Genomic DNA, 22,026 nt, shown 5'->3' on the forward strand with positions numbered 1-22,026 from the left:
TGGGCTATATTGAACGATCGGCTTTGCTTGCATGAATTGGGCTTCAAGCCCAGTACCAATAATAAATAATACAAGAAATAATGCTTGCATGTTGAACTCAAAGACCTCCCATTTACTAAACGGATGCTCTAACCAACTGAGCTATGAGAGCAAGATGAAAGAAATGACATCAAATAGAAACACGGTAAACGAACAAACACTCAAATCTTGATACCACAGTACAAGTCTTTTCGGTATGATTTTTCATCACTCACGTGGTTCTTAGAAGAATTTATAGAAAGCCGTCCAACATAAAATTGTTTCAAACAACTCTGACGAGCTACCAAAAAGAGGTACACCTTGTTGTTATAGGTATAAATTTTCAATTTTTATAAGTATAATCCTATCCTCGACATCGCTCTCATTTAGATATAATCTCAGTTCGTTCATGTTCAGCTACTTTATTTGAGGTGTCACAATACTATTTTCGTTTTTTTTTTCATTTTTAATTTAGAATAATGCGAAAAGATATTTCTTTCAATTTGTTAAATGAGGATAGAGACAGAGATTACCTACTTATTTATTGAATAAATATGTAACGGGCTAAGCCCACGGCCAGCAATGGGCTTTCCCTCAAGGTTTTTAAAGGTATATTTGGGAGTGAAACTATCTTTGGTGAGAAGCACGTTGTTGCTATTCGGTCGTCACAGCTTAGACGTTGTTCCCCACTATGTCCCTTTTTGTTTCCTTGAAGTCGTTGAAGAACAAGGTGGATGAGAAAATAAAAGACTTATATCAATTTTCAATCTTTTTCGGTATAGCTCTGCTCCCGGGATCAATAGATAAGAAGGGGAGGGCATGGTATAAAATGGAACTAAATGGATGCTTGCATTAGCGGCCAAGGTGATAGGGGAGAAAGTCGTAGCCACAATTTGGAACATGCATGAAGCAATCGATTTTTCTCGTGAGCGTTAAAAACTTTGAGAGAAAGCTTAAAGAAAACAATATTTATTAGCGGTGGACTCAGACCGTTACAAGTGTTGAATACTATATTATAATATTAAAATTTGAATTTTAAAAAAAAAAAAAGTGATGTGGAATATTATATTATATATTTACTTAGGCAAGATATTTTAATTTTTTTTTAATAAAATTTATATTGACAATATCAGCTATATTTTTCTGTACGCGGTGGGCTTCGTCGCCTCATTTCATTGCAGGGTTTTACCAAGATTTTAACAATGTCCGCAGTGACGGCCAGGCTCACAGCTTCCAGTTCTCAGTAACCTCAACAATGGCTTCCGTCTTCTTCCCCATTCCAACCATTCATCGTAGCTTTGAATCCTCAACTCCCATTCCAATCAATCGCTTCTCCCTTTCCCAACCTCGCTCCCTCCTTCCTCTCGATTCCTGCCCCTTCCGTTCCCGCTTTCACTTCTCCCCCACTTCTTCCCGTTTCATCCCCCTCGCCTCCACTTCCTCCGATGTCCCTCCAGACGACTCACTCCATTCTTTGGAAGAAGCTCGACTTGCTGTTTCCGAGTATCTTCAACGATTAGGGGTTTCCGAGGAGGAATCCGTGTCCATCGCCTCCAATTCACCTCGGTTCTTGAAGATGCTCGTTGATGGAGTTCGTGAATTGGACGAGACGTCCATGTGGATTTCTTGGAGTAGCGAAGGAGAACGGCCGGTTGGTGATGGCTTTGGGTTTAAGGAAAAGGTGGCGTTGATGGCCAGAGAAAAAGGTGATAATGGAAAGGTTGCTTTCTTGGAGAGCGCTGGTATGAATCTTTCTTCAGCTATGAATGTTGCTCGCTACCTCTCTGGAGAGATGCTTCCATCTCTAATTTACAAGGTAGTAGGACGCTATATTTGTTGTTTAGTAGTATTCTAGAACTAATGCCAGTTTTTCATCAAATAAACGGATTCAAACTGCCTGAGATCTTATTTGACTTGAGTTAGTATCTGATTGATAAGCTCGTGGACGTTGGTTTATTTTTAAATTTTCTCTTTAGGTAAAATATATGAAGGAACTCTTCTTTTCTGGCAGCGGTGATGGAAAATTCATAGGAAAAAGTGCTCGCCGAATGATGACTAACTTATCAATTCCTCCTGATGATGATGTGCAGCAGACTTTATCCTTCTTCGAGAAGGTCTTGTAACATTTTTCAGTTTCCAAGTTGTTAACTTATTTTGGATTTATACATTGTAAGACGTGTTTTTGAATATCATCACAGATTGAAGCCAGGCGTGGAGGCCTAGACATGTTGAGTTCGAATGAAGAATCCTTCCGCCTTTTACTTGAATCATTTCCCCGCATGCTTTTGTTGTCAATACAATCCCATGTGAAACCCATGGTGGAATTTCTTGAAGCCATTGGCATCCCTAAGGAGCGCATGAGAGGCATATTTCTGTCATTTCCACCCATAGTTTTCTTCGGTACCGAAGTTCTTAAGTCAAGGATAATGACTTTTGAGAAGGTACTATTGATCAAAAGAAAGAGAAATTTCTTTAATTTTGTTTTGTTAGAGCCTTCTTTCTGTTACTATGGCTTAGAAGGAAGAATAGAATTCAACAACACAGAAAATTAATCCCAACATTTTTTTCGTTCTCTTACGTTTGTGGCACTTGGAATGAATTTTACAATCCTTTTAACTATTACAACATAAGTACTCTTTGTGCCACTGGGAACAGCTTCTTGTAGTCTTCCTTCCCTTCGAATCTTGGCATCCTCCCTTTTTGTAGTTTCATTTTTTTTTTTCATTGAATATAGTTTCTTATCGAAGAAAGAGAGATAACTGAACAGCATGTTGTTATGTTGATATTCTCTCATCACTGATCTTCAATTATCCTGTAGGTTGGCATAGTAGAGATGGAATTTGGTAAACTATTACCTAAATATCCATGGATTACGTCCAATTGCATCCAAGGCAACCTTAAACACATTGTTTCTTTCTTTGAATTGGAGAAGGTACGCCTTCCGTCTAGTCATTCAATCTTGCTTGTACTAATTAGATTAATTGCATGTTTTAAAATCCTCTCTCAAAAGAATTTGATATACAACTATGCCCGTGAGCGCCATTGGTTAATATTTTGAATTTCATTGCAGCTTCAGCTGATGTGCTAACCATTCTACTTCTCATATGCTTATTTAAGAATTGACTAGTATATCTTTTGCAAGTTGAGTGAAAATAAGTAAAATTGTAAGGAAAAAGCAGAGATTGTAATTGGGCCAAACTGCAACTTTCCTCGGGAAGGCTTCATTTGAGAATCCGTTATTTGGAGACTTTTCTTTGGGAAGGAACTCAAGTGAAAGGTGGATTCCACTGGTAAAAATTGGGCCAACATTTAGTTTCCGATTGAGTTTGGGGTGGTTGGCATTGAAATATAAGGATAAGGAATCATTCTCGTCTTGCAAAACGGCCATGGAAATTTCAGTTTGAGAGAGAGGATTAGTGGAAATTCCACTTCGAGAAAGAAGCTTAATGGAGAAAAGCTACTGTGGCTAAATTTTGAACCACCACCCATGCTTCTTGGTTGGGCACTTCAAACTTCCTATGGTCTCGAACAGGATGGGAGTATTTGTGAGAAATCATAGTTCTCTTTCTGAATGATTTTTGTATTTGTAACGAATCCTTTCAAAGACTTTACCAAGAATATTCTATCTTTTCATTTGGAAAATCTCTTCTATCAAAGAAAGTTGCAATCCCCAGCTCAAAATTTGGGACCTCGATTATTGAAGTACTTTCTTGGACATGTAATCCAAGATGGGCCTCTATCTCTAAGTTGGTCGCCTGTTTCTCCATAAACTCTCTTCCCTTGTACAAATGGATGTATCTGACAATACAAGGGTCTTCTTACGCAAGTTTTTTCTTGAAGAACACTATGAGCAAGGGTGTCTCAAAGAAACGTTTTCAACCTCCTAGTTCAGTTGGCTCTTGATGGTAGCACTCACATTTCTTTGGTCTTCCTCTTCTCTTTGCCTTTGTTGTTTAAGCTATCCCCTCCTATCTTGTCTTCCTTCATTTTTGTGCTGTCCATCCATATCCTTCTTGTTTGCCTTCTATCTCCATCTCCTCTCCCTAGGATTTCATTTTTTTGCCTTCTAGGACTCAACTCCGAGATGAAGTTGTTTGGGAATATGATGAGGTACATTTGCGTGAAAAATCTTAGTGGAATATATGATGTTAGTTGGAACTGGTAGCGCTTGTATGTAATGTTTGATGTTAGTTTGGTCCTGTGTTAGATTTACTGCATATTTTGGGCATTTACCAAGGATTCTTATAGTTCTTCTTTTGGACTTTCACTTTTGGATGTAAATTGTTTGTAGTCTAGGTTTTGGTTGGCCTCTTCTTGCCGTGTAATTGTTTTTTAGTAGGCCTCTTGTTTTCTTTCACTCGGTGAAATCTCAGCCTTCCTGTCACAAAGAATCTATCAACCTTGTTCATTTTGATTCGGTTGGTGAACACCTTGGGTTGTCTTTTGAGGCATTTGTCCTCTGTGCTGAGTCTGCATTGGTGCATTTTTGTAAGAGGACAGTCTAAGACTTGAATCATGTTGTATGGAGCTGTTCTGTCTTTTGGGCTTGTTTGTTTTAGTTATTCAATTGCTTTGGCAAGGAACAAAGTTCGCAGCTCTATGGTAGAGGAAGTTCTTCATAATTTTCCTTTTGTGATAGGGACCAGATTTTATGGTAGGTTTGTAGGCAAAAGGAATAATAGAATTTTAAAGAACTTTTAAGAATTTTGATAGATCGTGAATGTCAAATGTGTTACTCTTGTTTGGAATTTGGCAACAACTTAAATATGTATTTTACATTTTTTTTAATGATTTTTTAATTATTATGATTTAAAATGATGCTTACGCCTCATATTGCTTCAAGGCCTCACCTCATTTTGAGAATATGCCTCAAGGTTCTCTTAAGCCTTTTAATTTAAAACATTGATTTCAGCCCACAACAAGGGCATTCTTTTTTACTTTTTAAGTTATAGTTTACCAGATAGATAGCCCCTGACCGGTACTTGTCTGAAGTTGGGAGACATAACCCGTGTAATCTTATGTTTTCACTTTTTAAAATTTAGAATCTAAAATGGTTGAAACTTGAAACATATTAATTTTACTTTCAAAGTTTCTACTTCTTAAATCAAAATATATAAACTATTTTAAATATGATCCCACAAAAACAGAAATTTACTAGATCAATTTTATTTCATATATTTGCAAACAGTACACATGATGATTTTTTGTTGTTTTTCCCCCCAATTAGCATGGTTTTGTATTAGGCGTCCTTAAGGCTGTTGAAAGTCTGTGTTAATGTAACGAATGTCACCTGTATATATGGGAATTCTTGTTTACGAGATGATATTTCATGACAGGTACCAAATGCAAGCATCACTGATGCAATCAGGAGTTGGCCACTGATTTTAGGAAGCTCCGCTAGTAAATTGGAATTGATGGTGGACAGCTTTGATGAGCTTGGTGTTCGAAGCAAGAAGTTGGGTCAGGTGATTGCCACAAGTCCTCAGTTATTACTCCAGAGACCTCAAGAATTTCTTCAGGTTGGTAACTTCTATTCTTTACGAGTCGTTGTTTCCTGTATTGCAATCAGAGATGATAGATTCATGAATACTTCTATGCTAGTGGCTTTTGTAATTTTTCTTTATTTTTAATTGCTTGGGAGCTTCTGAAATTTATAATTATAATTTGCAAATACAGGTCGTTTCATACTTGGAAGAGATAGGGTTCGATAAAGAAAGTGTTGGCAGGATACTTGCTCGTTGTCCAGAGATATTTGCAACTAGTGTTGAGAAAACACTAAGGAGGAAGCTTGAATTTCTAATCAGTATTGGTGTTTCCAAGACTCATCTACCTCGGGCAATTAGAAAATATCCCGAGCTTCTCGTGTCTGACCCTGACAGAACTTTATTCCCACGGTAATGCTGAGATTTTACTTCTATGTATATATATGTGTATGTGTGTTGATGTGGTTGAATTGGAGTGCATAGCTTCCATGGATGAGGCATCTTATACTAAAGTTAGTTAATTTTATGCAACAAACATGTACACAATGATCATATTAAAAGATTCTCAAATTAATTTATGAAAACTATATAATTGAAAAGTTAAAATTGTAATTGACGATGATAAATATCAACTTCACCCTCAAATATATTTAGTGTACTTAAAACAGTCACAGGAAAGGAATTGACAATTTGATTAAATGCTACAATCAATAATTAGATCATATATTGTTTTCCTTTTACAAGAAGTAGCAATTATAAAATTCCATCTGGAAATGAGGGGCAAGATAAGAAAGTCATCAACAGAAAGGTGTCACTATATAGTTTGTCTCTAAACATGTATATGCTAAGGGGTAAAAAGGTATATCATTTATGAAAGATTATAAATTGAAGATATAAACCTCCATCTAAATTTACTGTGGTTATAGTTAAAATTGTCATGGATCTTTACACTTCATTATTCTGTTGTATGATGTTCTGGCTTAAATTTTAATAATGATCACAATATTTGCAGTATAAGGTACCTGAGGCAGAGAGGGCTCTCAAAGAGGGATATTGCCTTCATGGTTGGTAGATTCTCTCCTCTACTGGGGTATAGTATAGAGGAAGTATTGAAACCCAAGCTAGATTTCCTTGTAAACGTCATGGAGAAGCCAATAAAGGAAGTGGTTGAGTATCCAAGGTATTTTAGCTATTCATTGGAAAAGAAGATAACTCCAAGGTTCCGGGTGTTAAAGGAGAGGAATATAGAATGCAATCTAAAGGATATGTTGGGTAAAAATGATGAGGAGTTTGCTGTTATGTTTATGGGCGACAAAGGAACGTAATATTATTTAAGTTCTTCACCCACTGAAGTGTAAGAAATTTTGTCTCTAGTCATAAAGTTGTGTAAATAATCTCCTACCTTTTTAGGAAACTATTTGTAGATTATACAGTCAAATGGCCAAGCCAGTTTCAATTTTTGGGTTCTAATAGGGAGGGATCTAGGCTGGATCCATGTGGAACTTATATCGCGTTCGTGTTAATGTTTTCCTTTTCACTACATGCCATGATACCATTTGAAAGTTGAGGATGCGAAAGCTTATTAGCTAGCTCGGAGGTCATCGGTGGTGCGCGCCAGCATACAAACAAAGCAATTCAAGCTTTAGGTATGTTTTAATTCATCACCAACACTATTTCCTCGTTGATTTCGTTTCTAGAACTTATATATATATGATTTGAGATATCATATTTTCTTTGATGAAGTAAATTTTACAGAATCTATCTAGCCTAGCCCTCGAAAGCTTTATTAGTAGATGGTTAGATTGAGTTACGGCTAGAAAGGCCTTGAAAGGATTGATGATGCCAGTTCTTTTGAACAAATGGGTACAAATATTTGACCTCTTGCCTTAAGAGGAGGGAGGAGTATATATCAACTATGGTAGCTCAACTTAAATGTTGTGTTATTAATAATTTATTGTTTGTGTTACATGATTCTTTATATATATAATTGCAGCAAGCTTTGGTGAACTACTGGTGAGTGGCATTGTCAGGTTAACGACACGAGAAGAAACAAATCAAGCTTTCGAGTTTTTAACAAGGTAAGTTTTGAGACGGGTCTGATCCATTTGGGTTCACGATTCTCATATTTTTTTCGTATGTCAATTTTGCGTCTAGTAAGTTCATGAGTTCATTAAAGGTCAGTTATGTCCAATAATAGGTCATAGTTTTTATTTTAAGCTTTTATAATTATGAAAATTGATGCATTAAACTTGAATAAGTATTCTTTCAATGGATTTTTGTTGGAAAAATTATTAACAATTACATAGTGTTGGATGATCACATCGGCTAATTAAGGGAATGATCATGAGTTTATAATCAAAGAATACTTTCTCCATTGGTATATAGGGCATTATGAGGAAGCACATAGCAAAGCCATGAGAGTTTTGCTCAAAGTGGACAATATCATACGATTATGGAGAGTCGTGTTCATCTTATGTTAAATGAATTATAAATTATATGCCGGATAAGAAATGGATAGAATAAGAACTAAACCATATGGATTATGAGTCTTTTGTACCTCTCATAATTATTTTTTCTTAATTTTAAATGGCAATTTAAATAACAATTTATTGAAAAGTTATAATATTAGCTCACATTGTCGTTTTTTACTCTACCTGCTCTAAAAACGACACTGCAAGAATCTGGAAACATTGACCCCAAAACATGGAGCTTTTTTGTTTTGATTTTGTAGTGCACTTTCTTTCTCTCTTCATTAATTAAAGCCTTTCACATTGTAGCCAATTATTGTATCTCGCACTTTATATTTCTTTGCTTCATCATTTTCGTTCTCAGTATTTGTATTGTCTTTTATCAAATCGAACACTTTGAGATTAAATCTTTGAAATTGGTAGCAACTTCGGAAACGACGGATCTCCACAATGATATGATATTGTCTACTTTGAGCATAATCTCTCATGGCTTTGCTTTGGACTTGAGCTTCGGGCTTGGACTTCTTCAAAAGTCCTCGTACCAATAGAGATATATTCCTTTACTTCCCAAAATGTTACATTTTTAGATTCTCACCCTAATTTTAAACTTAATTTATTCTCACCCTAATTTTAAACTTAATTTTCATTTAGTTTTTAAATTTTAGAATTCTATAATTAATTTTATTAGGGATAAAAACAAGCTCCAATTAATTAATTTAGTTATAACTAATGTAAAAGAATTAATTAATAGAAAATTAACAAAAATTTCCAAACAAAAAGCATTTGTGTAAATTAAAATTTAAGTACATAAAATCTTAAAAAACAGGGACTAAATGAAAACTAAAATAAATAATCAAACACTGAAAATTTAACTTAATTATATTGATTAAAATATTTTGACCCCAAATAAAAATATAAAAGATATAAGATATTTTAAAATTTAATATTAATCTCGAAATTCTCTCCAGAAAAGACGAAACTACGTAAGTTAAAGAAAGGGAATTAACTAATTGTCCTTCCAAAACTTCTGTTTTTTTGGGGAAAAAAGAATTAAAATGATGATTTCACGAAGAACGATGGATTTACCATTACTAACCTAGCAGAGAAGTTTAATTTAATGAAATGTATGTAAAAAGTGAAGCAAAAAATCTGTACAAATGGCGGATCCAATGCTTCCTTCCTTATTCAAACATTTAATTCATCGCCATTGGAAGAGGGGAAAATCCTTCCATTCGATCTGTTTCTACTCAACATTCGCTTCAAAGATGCTCCAAGCGACATCAATGGCGGATCAGTCGAAGAACTTGAAGAGGAAGAAGAAGAATGAAACTGACCGTTTTGCTCCTCGTTTCTCTGAATCTCACAATTAGTCCGCTCCTCCGTTACAATCTCTTCTCCGATTTCACTCTCGCCGCTCAACCGGCCAGATTCCACCGCCTCTGCAACTACTGGCGCTCTACAAACAGGACAATTCGCGTGAGAATTCAACCACATATCGATACATTCAAGGTGAAATCCATGGTTACATATCGGCAACCGCCGTCCGATTTCTCGTTCCTCAAATTCACTGAGGCAAATCACGCACTCCATCACCGTTGCACACTTCTTCTCCTCCGATTCATAAACGAACAGAGGAATCGCAGAGATTACAGACGAGTCAAGACCTTTCGACTGAGCGAAGCCTAAATCGAACGGAATCGATTCGAAACGCGAGAGGCGAGGCGGTCCAAGGACGTAGGAGACAGTGACGGAACTCCGCTGAGCATGACGGTGGCGAGGCCGAGGGAAGAAACAATTGGCGTAGGCATGGAGGAGAAGGACAAAGAGGACGACGAGGAGAAGAGAAATGAGAGCGGCGAGAATGACATTGCTGTTGTAGGAGAAAATGCTCTGAGTGAAATCAGAGAGTGAAGTGGAATTGAACGCCATTGATGGAGGTGAAAGGAGTAGAAAAGTTGCAGAGGAAGTGTTGCCGTTACCGGCCGAAGAAGAAGAAGCAGAGTTTATGGCGTTGCATTTGAAAACGAACATATATATATATATATATATATATAAATAAAATTAAAATGTTGATAAATATTTATATATTTTCGGTGAAATAAAATATTGAAAAATGGGGCCTCCGTTTTTAGGATTAAATTGCGGGTAACGCAACATTTATGTAATGCCAAATTTTCTTAATTTTTAAAAAATTAAAAAATATATCTTTTATTTAAAAAAAAATGATAATAATATTCTTGATGTTTCGTCATCGTTTCAAAATTTATATATCTTTCATCATTCATATCTGATCTCAATTCATTCTACCTCAATTCCCATTTCAGATAGAACACGTGCTCGAATCGAACACACATTTTAAAATTAAAGAGATAAAAAAATAAAATAAAAAACTCCAAAAATATAAATTCCCCTAATTTATTTACATTGAAAGGAGAGTAATTTTATAAAGTGGACGCATTAAATGAATACATTTATGAATAAAATCCATATTTTACAATTGTTAGATGAATAATTTATTCACTATTGCGTGTACGACTCACCTATCTCTCTCTTTATTTACACTAAGAGAATCCCTAAATTTGATGAATAATTAAATATAAATATAGGGAGAGAGAAGTGGCTGAAATGGAGGGCTCGTGAAGGCGACGGCAACCGGCGGCGGTGGATATGATTTCTTTTAATTGTTACATTAATGTTGGAAGGGAAAATCCCAAGACCTTATTGGCTTTAAATTTGGGTTTTTATTTATTTATTGTTTATTTATTCCAATATTTGTAATTAATTAATATTAATATTAATATTATTATTATCATCGGGGTGTATATTTAATAATTGAGTTTGACTCTAATTTCAATTAAGGACCTAAATATAATGTCTCAGACATTATATTACCAATAATTTGTTGGTTACTACCAAACAATAATACAATAAAAACACTGTCCTATCACAACCATTTTTCGGTGACATCCAAGCTAAATTAATAAAAATATATCTAAATTTTATATTTAATTTTTAAAATATTTATAAACTTATAAAAGTTTTAATAATACTCCGTCTTCCTTTTTTGTTTTAAAAGTATTATTTAACTTTTAAATAGGTTTCAAAAATAGCTTTCAATTTAAAAAAGTTTTGTTATACTTTTTAATTAAAAAAAGAAATAAATAAATAAATAATACTATGACGGTTATTATTATGTTTAAAAAAAAAAAATTAAGACGTTTGAAAAGTAGCATTACACTCTCTAAATTTTATTTTAAAAAATATTCAAAATAGTTGTTATCCGGGTCTATTTACATTCTAATCTCCAAAATTTTGAATATTATATTTATTTTTTTAATATATTTGAAATGTGATATTAAATGGTATTTTTAAACTTTTAATTTTTTTTTAAAGGTATTAGTTAAACTTTTAAAAACTTAATATTTTTTAAATAGTTTTAAAAGTCAAAAGGGTGTTTTTTAGAAAAAGAAAAAAAATAAAAGTTTCCATCCAAACTAACCGTTAAAGCATTTTTTAATTTTAAGGGTATTTTTAAAACTTAATTTTTTTTTTTAAAATCCAATGATAGACGTAGTTCTAATAGCTTTTAAGTTTTGGTTTTCTTTCGTACTTAGAGCATTCTATAATCTCGTCTCGTTCTTGAATTGTATATCTCCTGTTCTCAATATTCATGAATTTAGTTATTAAGAAAGGTTTAGACGTGTTGGAAAAAATTTGGTATATTAATATACATGATTGTTACTGTATTAGATAAATTATTTGGTGAGACTGTCACAATGTGACTGACAGTTTTTCACCGTTAAATATAATGAAAAAATATCTCAAATTTATATCCTGTGGCTAATAAGAAAATGAAAATTATCGAATCTACATCCAACTGTTATATGAGTCACTCATGTCATATCACAACCTATACATGTATAAATATATATTGCAAAATTGAAATATTCAATGAAATTCAAAAAAGAAGAAATGAAGTATGAACTACGACTTACAAAGGACTATTTAGTGCACGTTAATAGCTCGGGATTGAGTTTAACATCGTAAATAAAAATAAATAACTAATAACTTTATTATCCATAAACTAAAAGAAAAATTAATAATAAATTGAAGAGAGAATTAAATAATTTTGAAGGTTTAGAAATTAATTATTATTATTATTATTTTTTATATTTGCTAATATTGCTTAGTGGACACTAAGGGATTCAATCCAACTCTTAATGGGCCGAGTTCTATTTGCTATTTTCGGCCCAGTTAGATTTAGGGTTTTGTATATAATTACTGCATCGTCTCTAATCGCTGGTTGATTCTCCGGTGTCCAACCTTCTTCCTTCTGCCGTTCGTTTGCATTTGGAGACGAGCCATTATTCACTGAGAGCAGTCGGACTTTTTTCGCCGCGTCGCCATGAGAGCTAAGGTAATTGATTTTAAGATCTATCAATGGATTCAACTTGTTTTGAACTTTTACATATTTTTCGAGATGCTTTATGGGATCTGATGTTTTCTATTTCGTTTTCTGGCAGTGGAAGAAGAAGAGAATGAGGAGGTTGAAGAGAAAGCGCCGAAAGATGAGGCAGAGATCGAAGTAGTGGCCATTGTCTGAGGGATGGTTTCGACCTAGGGTTTTGGTTACTGTTTAGTTTTCTTTACGTTATCTTTAGTTTTTTATTTTATTGTTTGACCGTTTTGAATTGTTTTTAATTGCTATGTGATCGATACATTTAGTTGTTTTAATCGAGAACTGGATTTCCAGCTTTATAGTTTCTATCAATCGAGTTTTATAAGCTTTGTTGTGTTCTTCCGACGGTTCTGTCAAAGCATCAGTTCGTTATTTTCTGCGACAATAGGTTTATTATTTAGCTTTTGGCTGCTAGATTAGGATTCTTTGATATATATTATCTGTGTCTATTCTCTTTAAACATGAGCCGTTGCCAAACTTCTGAAGGTGTTTCAATTTGGAATTATTGGTGAATGAATTATGTAGCAGATAAAAAAGTTTCCAGGACTTCTAGATTCGATTACATTCCTTATAGATTCATTATTGCATTGCAATGCATTTTGATCAAAACTAACCATTTGATTGTTTGGAGGAAGTTTTCCATAGCTCAATAAACCAGAATGTAGGAATTTAGGACGGTAAAAGGATTTAGGATATTTGTCCAAAGCTCAATGAACCAAAATGTAGGAATTTAGGATACCTGGACTCGTGGGGGAGTGGATACCAAAAAGGATCATCTGTTGAATATTTGACTCCTATTTTTGATAGAATCAATTGTTTGGTTCCTTGGGGTCAATTTAATCACTTTCTTTTGATAGCTAAGATTATTTAGGCTGTTATGCCATTTTCCTAAAACTGTGGTAGGAGTAGTAGTTAAGAAAAAAGGTTTGGTCTTCTACCTTTGGCTAGTCTCAGTCCATAGTGATAGGCTCTGCACCTGAGCCTCGTTAGACTTAGCGGAAGTGTAAGGTGCAAGTCAAGAGAATAGAAGAAGAGATTTGGTCTGTCCCTTGGCCTTTCCCATGTATAGTGTTTACTTGAATAAGTTGCAATAAGCATAGGATTGATTGTGTATAGAACTTCCCATTCAATCATTCATATTACATCCCTTTTCTGAATGGGTCTGCTGCAATGTTGATTCTTGCAAGTGCTGTTAACTATAACTTATCACCAAAGAACCCTATTTTCTTTGATTAAGCTGCAGCCCAACTTGCTTCATTCCTTCGAAAGCCACTATAGCCTCCGAATCAAAACCTCCTGCATACTGAAAAGATACCGAGTGTTATTGTTGAGTATCATAAAATGTGATTAGATAGTATGTCTTTGTAGCTTACCTGGTGCACCCTGTAAGCAAAGCGAACCCCTTGAAGAAAAAGGTTTTCTGTTTGTGGGGTTTCGTTCAATTGTATCTCTTTTGTTATTCTCCTCATGCATTCCTTCACTAGCCTCAATGAGCTCAGCTTCATCTGCAACCAATTGTGTTTTACAGTTTTTCATTTTTATGTTCTCTAGTCTAGAAGGTGCAACATTGTGTGTGGTTACTTCCACAATGGTAAGATATTGTCCACTTTGAGCCTAAGCTTATGATTTTGCTTTTGGTTTTACCCAAAATGCCTAGTACCAATGGATATAGTGGTTCTTTCGAATAAACCCATGATCAACCCTTTAGTAACCGATGTGGAACTTCTCTCCCAACAATCCTTTAATAGAAAAGAAAAAAGGCATATCTCAAAGTACACCATAGAGCTTCCCTTGAGGCCTATGGAGTCCTCGAGCAACCTACCCTTAATCAAAGCTTGACTCCTATTGAGCATTTGAACAAAGTATACCTTTTGTTCTCCACTTAGTCACTTTTGATTACACTTTCGAGGCTCACAACTTTTTTGTGTTGGACATTTGAGGATTCTATTGACATGACATGCCTCGGATACTTGGTTAGAAACCATGAATCTTCATAATGGTATGATATTGTCTACATTGAGCATAAGTTTTTATGATTTTGCTTTTAGTTTATCTAAAAGGTATCGTACCAACGAAGATAGTGTTTCTTAGTTATAAACCCATGACCAATCTCTTAGAGACTCCTCTCCTAACCATAATGTTCTAAATGAACGGAAGTGGTGTTCATGGTTTTTCGTTTAGAGCTAGCTTTGATTAAGAGTTAACCTGGGCTGGCAAGCCAGAGTCCAGCATCCACTGGCAAGGGATTTGAAACTTGTTGTACTTCTTACAGTTGAACTCCCTCGTCCTCTCCACATTGCTCACGCTCTGCTCCAACCTGCACAGTTCCAAGCATTTCTCTAGTTCATCAGTCACTTTCCAACTCTGCTTCACCTTATTAGAAACATGAAATACAACAGATTGTACATGCTCGCCTGTCTTGCAAGGCCTGAGCCCTCTTCAACATTGCATTCGTCTCCTCCTTTGGATTCTCTCTAAACGAACACACTTCAGCTTCCAAGCTCTTCAGATCCTTATAGCTGAATGCCGCCTCCCGCAGTGCGTCTGCCTTCCCCTCCGGCCACCGTGGGAAGTGCTTGAGCACCGCCCTCTCGTCCACGAGCGATCCCAGCTCCCCGTCTAGCCACTTCACGAACCTCTCCACCTCCGCTATGTCTCTTGGCGCTGCCGCCTCCACTTCTCTGATCAGCCGGTTCACAAACTCCCCATGTGTCTCCACCTCCGATTTTATCTGTGCCCATGCTTTCAGTCACTTGCCTTTTTCGTCTCTCATCCACAAAACTTTCCATGTTCTTACAATTATATCTCTAATTTAACGATATAAACTTGCTACAAATTAAAATTGGGTATGGGTATTTTTACTTATTAAATACAAACATAGTTATTAGCTATGTGATGTGATTATTTCCTAATTAAAAATTTCAAAGCCAATAAAATAGTACATGATTTTATTATAATTTTTAATTTGATTAATTCTTAATTCTACTTTAAATTAATTAAAATTGGACAAAATTCTAAAAAGCCTATATACGTACCGCTGAGAGATAGGCTGATCGGTTTTCGATTTCACCGATCATGTTTTTGGTGAACGCCACCGCCGGAAATCCTCCGTTTGCGGCCTTATTTTCCTTCTGGGCATCCCTTTTCGTCACTAAACGGTACAGCTCCAACACTTCCGGGACTCGCCGCACTGCCTTTGATCCCCCGAGCAGCTTCGTCGGAAGTGGCGGCGGCGGTGGAGGAGCCGGGGTCGGTGCCGCCGCCGCCATTCTCTGATTCTCTTTCACAACAGCCCAATTACTCTGTTTCTGCGTTCTGGTAGTCTCCCATTTGTCAGTCGCCGGCGGACTCTGCGGCGTGGAGTCATTTCCGGCGACATCCATGGAATTGTGAAATTTCTTCCAAAGAATGGATTTTCTGTCATTATTATGAGCTTTCAGAGACTGAATGTGGGATTTGAATCGAGCCAATTCTTGTTTGAGTTCTTGATTTTCTTTCTCAAGAAAATTCGATTTTTGCAGTGAAATTTCCAATTCCCTTTTCAATGCGTCGATCTCCATGGCCAATTCTTCATCTTCTTCCATTGGCATTCTCCTCTGATTTTGTGCTCTTTCTTATAAATGGGCTGAAGGAGAAGCCAACCAACCAACAATAATTTGCTTCCCCTTTTGGCTTCATTTATATTTCAATCTCTTCTTCTTGCTTAAAATCAAAGAATGGTATATAATATTTGCTTCATTTCCCAAAGGTCCTGTGACAATTAACATATTCCATTGAATGCCCTTTTCTAAATTATTTTTCACTAACTGAACCGTGGGAAAACGAGGGTGTTTTTGACATTTCACATTCCTTTTCTTTTGTTTTAATTAGGAATTAATGGTTTAAAAAAAAAAAAAAGGAACTCTGTAATTGAAGTTTGAATGCATGGGGCATTGTTGTAGGTGACTAGTTCCCTGCCCTCTCTGGCATGAGAATAATAGTGATGCTTGTCTTTAACAACACATGTTAGGTTAGGTGCAACATTTATAACATTTTTAGCTCAACGCCACTACTCAACTTCATACCCTAATCTTTGTACGAGACTTTTTCGACGAACTGTAACCTTTCTTTTAAGTGTATTCATATGACCTAATAATCTGACCGACTCGAACTATCCAATCCAAACCATAAAAGTTAGGTTGTGTTAGTTTTTTTTCCTTCCGTTTAGATTAGGTTTGAGGGTTGAAATTTTGTTGGTCGAATCAACCTAGAAAATAGGGTTACAATCAACTCTATTCTTCTTTAAAAAAAGATTAAGAATATTCAACATTTGTAACCGAGGTTGATTTATTATAAAAAACCTTTAAGAGCGGTTGGTCAACCCAACCCAGAAAAGGGTTAAATTGAGATAACTAACTCAATCAACAAGAAATTTCTGGTATGGTGTTATTTTTGTCTAAAAAAGAACAATAAACTTCCTTGTCTGGTCTTGATTACAGTTTCTTTTGGGGACACAAGAGTCAAAAAGGGAATAGACTTTGGTCGGTTGTAGAGGTCATTTCTTAGGTACTTAATGTGGGTATGAAATTGCATTTTTTTCTAGCTTTATTAATTCTTAAGCAAACGAGAAAATTAAGAAAATTAAGAGAACAATGTTTGAATGTCAATGTGTGATTGTTGACAGTGAAATTTTAATGTAAAAGAAAATGATTTCGGATAATTACATATCACCAAAAATAATTGAATTCTTCCACCCATAAACTTATATAATTACACAACGTTATCATAGGTAACGATTCGGCTTTCCAAAACTCTAGTTCTCAATGATTGTTAATGGTCTCCAAAACTCTAGTTCTCAATGACTGTTAATGGTCGTGACGATCATGACCCTCGTATGCTCTTGCCTTTACTTGAATAACATTTTAAGAAATACAATCTGATTTGACCCGAAATAGAACGTTCTATGATCGATATATCTCTGAAGGAGGTAGATGTGCGAACATTATTATAGATAGGTTGCATTGCTTTATGTAGGCCACATGGGTACGAACTAGGCCATTTTTTGGGGTATTGGTTTGATTTCCCATCAATTAGGGAAAGCTCATAATCATTAAATGTTGAAGGTTATAAAGTATGAATAATCAAACCAAGAAAAATTCACAAAATTTCTAGGTGGATGGTGGGACATTTAATCCCATTTTCACCATGTCTCAATAATCTCGATTGTCAAACAGTCATCCATATCCATTCTAGGGATAGACTAAAGGTCTCCCGACACTATGCACTTCTTCTTGTTTATCTAATCCTCCCTCATCGTTCTTGCTCATACGTGTCCTAGATATGTCCTCACTTAACGCCCTGTTTTTGCATTAAGACGCAAGGTATCCATGCATGCATGGAACATTTGAAGACAAATAAGAGGCATCACTTATCGTCGGGAATCGATATGTTCTCAAAACTCGTTAGATCATCAACTCAAACCAAAGGGTTCTGAATACAAGAATTTTAGTTCATCGTTACGAATAGTACAAAAACTTGTTCAAATTTGACTTATGTTCTAAACCCTTATTTCATTAGAGCTTGATCATAAGCTATAGCTTTGTCTACTGAGGATTTGGAGGGCGACTATTGGCAGAACAAACCCTTGAGCCCCACTCAAGCAGCTCCTTGCTCGTATCATCTTTATGAACAATCACTTCAATAAAACACAATGAATCACTCTTGTCTCCTGTCGCCTTCTTGATCGCCTCAATCAGCTCCTCCTCAGTACGCACCTAAAGAAAAAACATGAACAACATAAAATGAATCAAGATGTCTTCTTCACGACAAAAATGTTTCAAAATCAGCTCAACCTTTGTCGTCCAACATTTCCCTTCACCGTTATGGATTGCGTCTACGAGGGCCGTGTAGTTCCAATTCTTGATTACGTTGTACGGTCCGTCGTGGATCTCGACTTCAATTGTGTAACCTCCGTTATTGATTAAGAAGATTATAGTTTTTTGCTCGCACCTAATCATAGTTGATATATCCTGTGCTGTTACCTGTGATCGTTTCATTTTAGTTTCTATACTTAGTTTCTATACTTGTATAGTTTATTGGGAAGATAATGTAGTTATAAAACCTGAAAGCTTCCATCCCCGATGCATGCAATTACGCGCTTACTCGGCACAGATTGAGCGTATCCCAATGTCGCGCCAACCGACCATCCGATCGAACCATATTGCATTTGAAATTCATACCTAAATAATCCACATTTTACATTGTCTCTTACACTATACAAGGTTTGAATTAGCCAATTAGGGTTAGTTTACTTACCCACAACCATTTGGGAGCTTGAGTTTCTGGCAGTTGAACCATGAGTCTCCGGTCTCGGAGATCACCGCCGTGTCGGCCGACAGCATCTTTTGAATATGTTGGAACATAATATTGACTCTAAGAGGCTCATTAGGTTTGCATTTTGGCGGCTGGCCGTCAGTGACAAAGATCCGGCGGTAATTCTCGTACGCTGTTGTGTTCTTCTTCACTTTCTTTGCAAGTTCTTTAAGAAAATCCTTCATTAAAACACACCCAAATGTCGGGCCGTTAGCGATCTTGACACGGTCGGGCTCAACAATGATGGCTTTCTCCTTCTTCAAAAGAAGGGAGTAACCAACGGAGCTGTAGTCGTTGAAAATGGGGCCGGCGAAGAGATATGCGTCGGCCGATTCGACGATCTCCCCGCAGAAGGCAGTGCTGACAGCTCCCCAGTAAGTTCCGATGAAGTGAGGGTGGTGCTCCGGCACCAGGCCTTTCGCCGATGGCATTACAGCAAGTACATAGCCAGAGGCGTCGGCGAGCTCTACTAACGCGTCAGTGGCCTTCGCCACTCGGAGCTTCGGTCCACCGACCATCACTGGCTTTACTGCCTTGTTGAGGAAGGCTGCCGTGGCCTCGACCGCGGCTTCGAGCCCCATCTTGTTGCTTAACCTGGGAGATATAGAAAATGGAATGGGGTCTCTAGTGAAAGTTGGGTGAGGGATGCCGGGTAAGTTGCAGCTGATACTGATGTAGACAGGCTTGCTTTCAGCTAGGGCTGTAGAAATGGCTTTGTCAATTTGAGCATGAGCTTCTTCCATGTTGTTAATCACAGCCTATAATCATAATCGTAATCGTAATCATCAATAACAACAATAACAAATAACAATAACAAATGTCATTATAATTCTAAACATGGTTGTTTAAGTTTAGGATCAAACAACCCAAAATCATGAGTTATAAGTAAGGAATATATCTACGTTGGTAATGAGACCCTTTAGGAAGCTCAAACCAAAGTCAGGAGAGCTTACGCCCGGGACAATATCATACCATAGTGGAGATCAAGTGCGCCGTGACTCCCTAAACATGGTACCAGGGCGCCGTGACTCCCTAAACATGGTACCAGGGCGCCGTGACTCCCTAAACATGGTACCAGGGCGCCGTGACTCCCTAAACATGGTACCAGGGCGCCGTGACTCCCTAAACATGGTACCAGGGCGCCGTGACTCCCTAAACATGGTACCAGGGCGCCGTGACTCCCTAAACATGGTACCAGGGCGCCGTGACTCCCTAAACATGGTACCAGGGCGCCGTGACTCCCTAAACATGGTACCAGGGCGCCGTGACTCCCTAAACATGGTACCAGGGCGCCGTGACTCCCTAAACATGGTACCAGGGCGCCGTGACTCCCTAAACATGGTACCAGGGCGCCGTGACTCCCTAAACATGGTACCAGGGCGCCGTGACTCCCTAAACATGGTACCAGGGCGCCGTGACTCCCTAAACATGGTACCAGGGCGCCGTGACTCCCTAAACATGGTACCAGGGCGCCGTGACTCCCAAAACATGGTACCAGGGCGCCGTGACTCCCAAAACATGGTACCAGGGCGCCGTGACTCCCAAAACATGGTACCAGGGCGCCGTGACTCCCAAAACATGGTACCAGGGCGCCGTGACTCCCAAACATGGTACCAGGGCGCCGTGACTCCCAACATGGTATTGGAGTCATGCCCTTAACTTAACTATGTCAATAGAATCCTCTAATGTCGAACAAAGAAGTTGTGAGCCTAAAATAACTCAAGTTTTGAATAAAGGGCGTACTTTATTCAAAGACTACATTAGTCTAGTCTTGATTAAGGAGAGACTGTTCAAAGGCTCCATAGGCCTCAAGGGGAGACTTTATAGGTATACTATGTTCAAGTGGAAAATTGTTGGGAGGGAGTCCCTCGCATGTGTAGTTAAAAGTGACTCAATGATGTCCTTTGTTCGAGGACTCCAGAGAAAGAGCCAAAGGCTCGATTAAGGGGAGGCTATGGACAATATCATAACATCAAAATCTACCTGAAAACATGTCACGGTTTGAAAGCATCGGAGTTCTTGACTGAAATCAAACAATCCAATAGTATGATGAAGAATCCTATTAGTTCCAAAATCGTTGGTATTTGGGCCACCAACAATACAAATCACAGGAAGATTCTCACTATAAGCACCAGCAATGGCGTTCAAAACGCTTAGCCCTCCAACGGTGAATGTGACAACACAAGCACCAACACCACGGCTCCTCGCATACCCATCGGCTGCATACCCAGCATTGAGCTCATTGCAACAGCCAATGTTGGTGAGCCCTGGCTCAGCAATGAGATGGTCGAGAAGGGTCAGGTTGAAGTCACCGGGGACGGTGAATACATCGCTGACCCCTATTTGGACCAGGCGGCGTGCAAGGTGGCGGCCCAGGGTGGCATCTGGGGATACTGCGTCGTTGGTGGCAGACTTGCCGGAATCAAGATCTCCGGTGGCGGTGGCGGTGGCGGTGGCGGTGGCGGTGGCCATAACTGGTGTTGATATGGGGGAGAGAAGGATGGATCTATGAGAGGAAAGTGAAGGGGTTTGATATATATAAGGCCATTTTGGAGGGGAATTAGTGGCTATGGTTGCTCCCATAAGACCCTTTCTTTTTTCCATATTTATTGGGAATTGCTTTGGATCAAGTACTTTTTTGCATTTTATTATATATATTTTTTAATATAAAACATCTTAATAAATTTAACAATATTTTATAAATAAAAAATATAATATAATGTTCGTGCACATAGACTTCTGAGTTTCTTTTTCAAAATATATATATGAATGGAGAATATAATTTGTAAGATTCCACGTTGGTTGGAGAAGGGAACCAAGCATTCTTTACCCGTGTGTGAAAATGTTTTTCTAAATAGATTCATTTTAAAATCTCGAGAGGAAACTCGAAAGGAAAAGCTGAAAGAAGACAATTTTTACTAGCGGTGGACTTGGGCTGTTACAAATGGGTCATATATTGAGCGGTATGCCAGCGAGGACGCTAGGCTCTCGAGAGGGTGGATTGTGAGATCCCACATTGATTGGAGAGAGGAACGAAACATTCTTATAAGGGTGTGAAGTCCGATAGGAAAAGCCCAAATACGACAATATTTGCTAGCGGTGTCAGTTACATAATCTCTATACACGACCTCGTTTAACCAACAAAGAGAAATCTCTCCTTATTCCCTCCCTCATTTACGCTAGTGGTGGGCTAGGGTTGTTACAAATAGTATCAGAGCTAGACACCAAGCGATGTGCTAACCGGACA

At 37.3% G+C, this 22,026-nt stretch overlaps 4 protein-coding genes and 1 long non-coding RNA gene across 5 annotated transcripts; 2 read left to right on the top strand and 3 right to left on the bottom strand.

Annotated features, from left to right (window-relative positions):
- The first annotated feature begins 1,167 nt into the window (after window positions 1-1,167).
- On the top strand, window positions 1,168-7,043 carry LOC111786987 (Mitochondrial transcription termination factor family protein). The gene is made up of 7 exons (XM_023667170.2): window positions 1,168-1,834; window positions 1,995-2,132; window positions 2,217-2,459; window positions 2,837-2,950; window positions 5,355-5,537; window positions 5,695-5,912; window positions 6,514-7,043. The coding sequence occupies exons 1-7, from the start codon at window positions 1,274-1,276 to the stop codon at window positions 6,824-6,826; spliced, it is 1,770 nt and encodes a 589-aa protein (XP_023522938.2). The 5' UTR covers window positions 1,168-1,273; the 3' UTR covers window positions 6,827-7,043.
- Window positions 7,044-9,019: 1,976 nt separating this feature from the next.
- Window positions 9,020-10,037, bottom strand: LOC111787439 (RING-H2 finger protein ATL64-like). The gene has a single exon (XM_023667398.2). The coding sequence runs from the start codon at window positions 9,998-10,000 to the stop codon at window positions 9,155-9,157; it is 846 nt and encodes a 281-aa protein (XP_023523166.2). The 5' UTR covers window positions 10,001-10,037; the 3' UTR covers window positions 9,020-9,154.
- Window positions 10,038-12,173: 2,136 nt separating this feature from the next.
- LOC111785442 (uncharacterized) lies at window positions 12,174-12,740 on the top strand. The gene is made up of 2 exons (XR_002813669.2): window positions 12,174-12,386; window positions 12,493-12,740. It is a non-coding gene; the product is annotated as an uncharacterized LOC111785442 (long non-coding RNA).
- On the bottom strand, window positions 12,495-16,123 carry LOC111787220 (CHUP1-like protein). Its single transcript, XM_087121044.1, has 5 exons — window positions 15,464-16,123; window positions 14,843-15,159; window positions 14,634-14,745; window positions 13,802-13,933; window positions 12,495-13,731 (listed from the first exon to the last, which is right to left on the bottom strand). Exons 1-5 carry the CDS (start codon window positions 16,016-16,018, stop codon window positions 13,648-13,650), a joined length of 1,200 nt encoding a protein of 399 aa, XP_086977170.1. The 5' UTR covers window positions 16,019-16,123; the 3' UTR covers window positions 12,495-13,647.
- A 1,777-nt stretch (window positions 16,124-17,900) lies between these two features.
- On the bottom strand, window positions 17,901-21,258 carry LOC111788461 (pyruvate decarboxylase 2-like). The gene is made up of 5 exons (XM_023668794.2): window positions 20,763-21,258; window positions 18,723-19,537; window positions 18,529-18,646; window positions 18,260-18,448; window positions 17,901-18,181 (listed from the first exon to the last, which is right to left on the bottom strand). The coding sequence occupies exons 1-5, from the start codon at window positions 21,249-21,251 to the stop codon at window positions 18,011-18,013; spliced, it is 1,782 nt and encodes a 593-aa protein (XP_023524562.2). The 5' UTR covers window positions 21,252-21,258; the 3' UTR covers window positions 17,901-18,010.
- Between the last annotated feature and the right edge of the window lie 768 nt (window positions 21,259-22,026).

This window comes from Cucurbita pepo, chromosome 2 (assembly GCF_057944985.1).
Source record: "Cucurbita pepo subsp. pepo isolate OVF chromosome 2, ASM5794498v1, whole genome shotgun sequence".
Lineage (NCBI taxonomy): Eukaryota > Viridiplantae > Streptophyta > Magnoliopsida > Cucurbitales > Cucurbitaceae > Cucurbita > Cucurbita pepo.

Coding starts and splice junctions, on each gene's coding strand:
- LOC111786987 (XM_023667170.2), top strand. CDS start 1,274: ATGGCTTCCGTCTTCTTCCCCATTCCAACCATTCATCGTAGCTTTGAA. Junction 2,133..2,216: donor CTTTATCCTTCTTCGAGAAG/GTCTTGTAACAT, acceptor ATATCATCACAG/ATTGAAGCCAGGCGTGGAGG. Junction 5,538..5,694: donor GACCTCAAGAATTTCTTCAG/GTTGGTAACTTC, acceptor TTGCAAATACAG/GTCGTTTCATACTTGGAAGA.
- LOC111787439 (XM_023667398.2), bottom strand. CDS start 10,000: ATGTTCGTTTTCAAATGCAACGCCATAAACTCTGCTTCTTCTTCTTCG.
- LOC111787220 (XM_087121044.1), bottom strand. CDS start 16,018: ATGCCAATGGAAGAAGATGAAGAATTGGCCATGGAGATCGACGCATTG. Junction 14,746..14,842: donor GCTCAGGCCTTGCAAGACAG/GCGAGCATGTAC, acceptor GGAACTGTGCAG/GTTGGAGCAGAGCGTGAGCA. Junction 13,934..14,633: donor ACTCTGGCTTGCCAGCCCAG/GTTAACTCTTAA, acceptor AATTGGTTGCAG/ATGAAGCTGAGCTCATTGAG.
- LOC111788461 (XM_023668794.2), bottom strand. CDS start 21,251: ATGGCCACCGCCACCGCCACCGCCACCGCCACCGCCACCGGAGATCTT. Junction 19,538..20,762: donor AAACCGTGACATGTTTTCAG/GTAGATTTTGAT, acceptor TTATGATTATAG/GCTGTGATTAACAACATGGA. Junction 18,182..18,259: donor GGAAATGTTGGACGACAAAG/GTTGAGCTGATT, acceptor TTTTTTCTTTAG/GTGCGTACTGAGGAGGAGCT.